Genomic DNA, 5,557 nt, shown 5'->3' with positions numbered 1-5,557 from the left:
AAATCCCCTCGGTCAGTGCTGACATCTAGTGGGGGCTGCCCTGCCCTGCCCAGCTCCTCTGGCACCAACTCCTCAGGCCTTTGGTGCCTTTTTGTTGTTTTCTTTCGATTGTTTTTTAATTATTTTTCAACTCTTTTGAATTTTACCTTGATTCCTTTAAGAGTGCTTTAATGTAACTTGAAGCTGCAGCAGCTCATTGCCTGTTCAGGTGAGCTGTGTTTAAGGCACTCCTGGTTTTTTGGTGTGGAACCCTTGACTCCCATCCTTCTCATCTGGAATCCAGCTGTAGGAAGAACCACCTGGGTTGGCAGATTAAGTTGCACAGGATTATTTTTGGCATAATTTGACTGCTGGACTTTTAGGGAATGGACAGCAGGGACTTGATTCCCTGTAGTTAGTTCTGCCACACACACAACTGTCTGGAGCAGGTTTTATATGTGAAAGTACCAAAAATACAAGGCCTTAACTTGGATTTCTGTGCCCCCTTCTGTGCTGCTGCATTCCAGAGCTTTGCAGGCCACACCTGCAACACTAACAGAGCACAGAGCTGTCCAAACCTGTGGGGCTTCACCCACTGCCAAAGTGGTGCCACCTCCGGGCTGGAATGTGGCAGGCAGTGACATCAGAGCAGCACCAGGCAGGAAATGAGTGTGGATCTCACAGAAACTGGGCAGGAATTTGCGTGGGCAGCCTCTAATTACCTCAATTGCATTTTAACATCAGCCACTCGGGCCAACACCTCTCTTTGGTTTGATTGGTTTGATTGATTTTTTTTGCTTTGAGCACCATGAGATAGTTTTTAGATTTTGCTTTTCTCCCCAGGATGGATTTCATATATTATTTGGTTTATGTATTATTCTGCTCCTGTGGAGTTTTACTAGAATACACACACAGACTATTTAAGCCTCCATCATTATGGTAAGCATGGAATTGAAGGAAAGTTGCCTGAATTTCCTAAGGCATTTCCTACAGCACAATGGATTTCCTTTCCCTGCAGCGACCCAGCTTCACTTGTTAGTTCTAACTGAGACTTGGAACAAAGTCCCTTCCGTTCTCCAGGGTGGGAAAGCCTGGAAGGGAGAGGTGTGGTACAGAATTCCAGTGCCAAATTTGATTTCTAAGCATTTTGTCCACTTTTTCCCTCCCCCTTCAGCTTATTTTGAAGTGGCAGAATTCCTGACAGCTCTCAGTGTGAGGGGATGAAGCAGCAGAAAATGATGTGAGGAATGTGACAGATGTGTGTTTTGGGGAGGTCCTGAGGGATGAAAGGAGCAGAGGATGTGAGACACAGGAGGAGGAAGGAGCAAAGTCCCCAGTCAAGAGCAGATATCACAGCAAAGGCATCTGATGGTGCAATCCCTGCAGTGGGTGGGACAGGAATAAATCACCAAATTCAGCTTGAACCCTTTGGGGCACAAATGGCTCCAGTTTTCCCTCATCCATGGCAGGGAATTGAAGGTTCAATCCATGCAGTGCAACCTAAACCACAACTTTTGGAGAGGGAATCCTGCAAATCTGGGTGATTTTCAGTTTTCCAAGCATTTCCACCCTGCAGGGGTGACTCCAGTGTCACAGATATATTCAGCAGAGGTGTTAAGGTTGTTTTTTTTTCCCTTCTAGAATGAGGAAGAAAAAAGCTTCTTAAGCAGTTTAGAAGCTCTCAGGGAACGTGGGGATTATAAACCAGAATAGTGGAGCTGCTGGTACAAATTTAGAGGTGACATGTGGGATTTCCAGAGTGTGCCTGGAAAGCTGAACGTACTCACTGAGTAGATCTGTCATATGTGTGTCTGGGTAGCAGGGGAAGGAATATTCTCCTTAAAAAAGCAAAGGTGGAAAAATTAAAGATAAGAGAATAATGAAGATGTTTGTTTGTTTGTTTGTTTGTTTTTTAAAGAAAATGTTTAGGCAAAATAGTTTTTATATTCAGCTTCTTGGAATTAATCTGAGAACTTGCTGGATATTCACATGGCCCAAGGGAATTTCTGGAAACTTTAGGAATCACAAATTGCTGCAATAACTGTTTCTTCTCTGATGTTTTCTTAGCCAAAATAGTAGAAACTCTAGTCAAGTTCTTGCAAGAGAGATAATCCTGTATTTGTCTATTCTACAGACTTGTTAAAATAAACCAGCCTTGCAAAGCATATTCTGTCCATTGCATGTGTAACTTGATCATTTAATTCTCTTTTTAGAACAAAACCCAGTCTCACAGTAGAGGAGAATACAATGTTTACAGTACCTTTCAAAGCCATGAACCAGAGTTTGACTACTTGAAAAGTTTAGAAATTGAAGAGAAGATCAACAAAATTAGGTGGTTACCCCAGAAAAATGCTGCTCAGTTTTTATTGTCTACAAATGGTGAGTTGTGACTTTATTTGTCGTGGTCGTGTGTTATGATGTAGGTTTGCTGTTAGGATTTGGTCTAACCCTCTCCACTGCCAAAAGGCTGGAATCAAGCTTGGTTTAAATGCAAGTATCTGGGGGTGTGGCTCTTCTGGCTTCCCTGGACACAGGGTGGTGGATTTGGGATTTGGGATTTGGTTGCTTTATAGCCCAGGGGCTTCACCCAGCACCGCTCAGCACCTTCATGTGTGTGAGTCCCTGTGCCAGAGCTTACATTAGTCATGACAATCCCTGTCCTAACTGAAACTTGCTCTAACTTCTTTTATAAAAGGAACAAACCGTGGAGGAGGTTTTTTAATGCTTTTTATCTTGCCTTGTTTTCCCCAAGCAGCATTTTTGTCTTTTTTGGTGCTCGTGGGCGGCCTCGTCTTGTTCGAAGGCATCAGCGGTGACAACTGGTGTCTCTGCCACAGCTCCCATTTTAAAACCATGCCTGTTTTCATTTCAGATAAAACAATAAAGTTATGGAAAATCAGTGAAAGGGACAAAAGACCAGAGGGTTATAATTTAAAGGAGGAAGATGGACGGTATAGGGATCCTACTACAGTTACAACACTACGGGTGAGTCGTTCACTCTGGACCAGCTGCATTCAGGTCATTCCTCTCTCCCTCCCCCAGCACAGACCAGGGAGTAACTGCCCCATCAGATCCTTAATTTTTCTGTGATACCACAGAAATATTTAATTCTGAGGTATTAAATATTTTGAGATATTTCAGCCAGCTTGGTGTGTTTGAAGGACTGTGATTTTAGGTGCTGGTGTTTGAGATATTTCAGCCAGCTCGGTGTGTGTGAAGGACTGTGATTTTAGGTGCTGGTGTTTGAGATATTTCAGCCAGCTCGGTGTGTGTGAAGGACTGTGATTTTAGGTGCTGGTGTTTGAGATATCTCAGCCAGCTCGGTGCATTGAAGGACTGTGATTTTAGGTGCTGGTGTTTGTGGTGTGTTCACCCCTCCAACCTGCCTTGCTGTGTGTGTTGCAGGTGCCAGTGTTCAGGCCCATGGACCTCATGGTGGAAGCCAGTCCCCGGAGGATATTTGCCAATGCTCACACGTATCACATCAATTCCATCTCCATCAATAGTGATTATGAAACGTATTTGTCTGCAGACGACCTGCGGATCAACCTGTGGCACCTAGAAATCACAGACAGGAGTTTTAGTATCCTTTTGCCATTGTTTTGTGGGGTGGGAACAAGGAAACTGTTGGATTTTATTTCCTTTCATGAGAAAGGAAAATGTTTTGTATACCGTGTTTTCTCCATGTTAGTTCTCCTTAAAAATTGTAAGAGCTTTTGGAGAGCACAAGGAAATCATGGAATGGTTTGGGTTGGAAGGGACCTTAAAGATTAATATTATTATTATTATTATTCCACCCCCTGACATGGGCAGGGACACCTTCCACTATCACAAGTTGCTCCAACCTGGCCCTGGACACTTCCAGGGATGGAGCAGCCACAGCTTCTTTGGGCAACCTGTGCTATGTTTTTAATTATAATGTAATAGTGTACTTAGAATTTAAGCAAAATTAAGTTCTATATTAAAAACTTGGGCGATAATCCATAGCACAGAACTAATTACTGCTGCAGTGGAGCAGAAACGAAGAAGATTTTGCTGTTAGAAGAATTAACTTCAATCTGATGGAGAATGTGATGTTACCGTTTTGCTTTCCAGGCAAATTGATTTTAACTTTTACCTCATTTGTGACTGGGTTCCTCAGGCCCGGAAAAGCATTTCCAGTTGAAAAAATCCCAAATCCCTTGTGCAGAGCAGAGCAGATTCCTTATCAGGGTGCTGCAGACATTGTAGATATCAAGCCTGCCAACATGGAGGAGCTCACGGAGGTGATCACGGCCGCCGAGTTCCACCCCAACAGCTGCAGCACCTTCGTGTACAGCAGCAGTAAAGGCACCATCCGCCTCTGCGACATGAGGGCATCAGCTCTCTGTGACAGACACTCAAAGTGTGAGTTGTCCCCCCTCTGCAGTGTCCCATGGGCAGTGGGACATCTGGCTGTTGGCTCAAACTGAGCCTTCAGCGAGATGTTAAACACTGGAGGGTGGGGGTATGTTTGTATTGGATTTCTGTGGTGTACAAAATCTAAATAAATCTGAAATTTAGATTCATATTTGGCCAAAGTAGTGAATCATAGAATCAGAGAATCAGCTGGAAGGGACCTCCGAGATCATCAAGTCCAACCCTTGATCCAACCCCACCGTGGTTCCCAGCCCATGGCACTGATGCCACATCCAGTCTCTGCTTAAAAACCTCCAGGGATGGAGAATCCACCACTTCCCTGGGCAGCCCATTCCAATGGCTGATCACCCTCTCTGCAAAGAAATTCTTCCTAATATCCAACCTAAACCTCCCCTGGCCCAGCTGAAGACCCTGAGCCCTCTTGTCTTGCTGATGGTTGCCTGGGAAAAGAGACCAACCCCCCCTGGCTCCCCCCTCCTGTCAGGGAGTTGCAGAGAGTGAGGAGGTCTCCCCTGAGCCTCCTCTTCTCCAGGCTGAACAGCCCCAGCTCCCTCAGCCTCTCCTCACAGCACTTGTGCTCCAGTCCCTTCCCCAGCCTTGTTGCTCTTCTCTGGACCTGCTCCAGGACCTCAATGTCCTTCCTGAGCTGAGGGCCCAGAGCTGGACACAGCACTTGAACAAGATGAGCAGCAGCTTCATCTGGGGAGTCAGTGTAGACACTGCAGACTTCAGAGTCAAATACCACTTGATGCTGGAAATCTTGCACAAATGAGTGAAGATTTCACATATTAGCAAGTAATTCACTTGTTTAGAACCTGACCTTGATATGTGAAATGAATTTCGGAGTATGGCAACTGTATTCTAAGGGTTTCTCCCTAAAGCTATTTTAGCCCGGTGTGGAAAGCTTGTTGAGAAAACGTTAATCTAATTTGGGTGTATCTTGAATTGAAGAGACACAAATTTACTCTTGAAATGCCTGTCTCATTTTTACCCAGTGTTTGAAGAGCCAGAAGATCCTAGCAACAGATCGTTCTTCTCCGAAATCATCTCTTCCATATCTGATGTCAAATTTAGCCATAGTGGTCGATATATGATGACTAGAGATTATCTGTCAGTGAAGATCTGGGATTTAAATATGGAAAACAGACCTGTGGAAACATACCAGGTATTGGGTGAAGAT

The 5,557-nt window shown here is 44.5% G+C and overlaps 1 protein-coding gene across 1 annotated transcript in view; it reads left to right on the top strand.

Moving 5' to 3' along the window:
* The first annotated feature begins 2,097 nt into the window (after positions 1–2,097).
* PPP2R2A (protein phosphatase 2 regulatory subunit Balpha) overlaps positions 2,098–5,557 on the top strand; it is a 4,486-nt gene continuing 1,026 nt past the window's right edge. The window contains 6 exon segments of the mRNA XM_027701936.1: positions 2,098–2,358; positions 2,852–2,964; positions 3,385–3,562; positions 4,201–4,365; positions 5,373–5,544; positions 5,546–5,557. The exon segment at positions 5,546–5,557 is cut by the window's right edge and continues 1,026 nt beyond it. Of these exon segments, the coding sequence (XP_027557737.1) occupies positions 3,403–3,562; positions 4,201–4,365; positions 5,373–5,544; positions 5,546–5,557 (509 nt within the window). The 5' untranslated portion in view covers positions 2,098–2,358; positions 2,852–2,964; positions 3,385–3,402.

The sequence above is a fragment of the Neopelma chrysocephalum genome, unplaced genomic scaffold, assembly GCF_003984885.1.
Source record: "Neopelma chrysocephalum unplaced genomic scaffold, ASM398488v2 Primary Assembly neopelma1_175, whole genome shotgun sequence".
Classification (NCBI taxonomy): Eukaryota; Metazoa; Chordata; class Aves; order Passeriformes; family Pipridae; genus Neopelma; species Neopelma chrysocephalum.
Note: the sequence above shows the minus strand (reverse complement) of the source record. Positions and strands in the feature narration are given on the sequence as shown.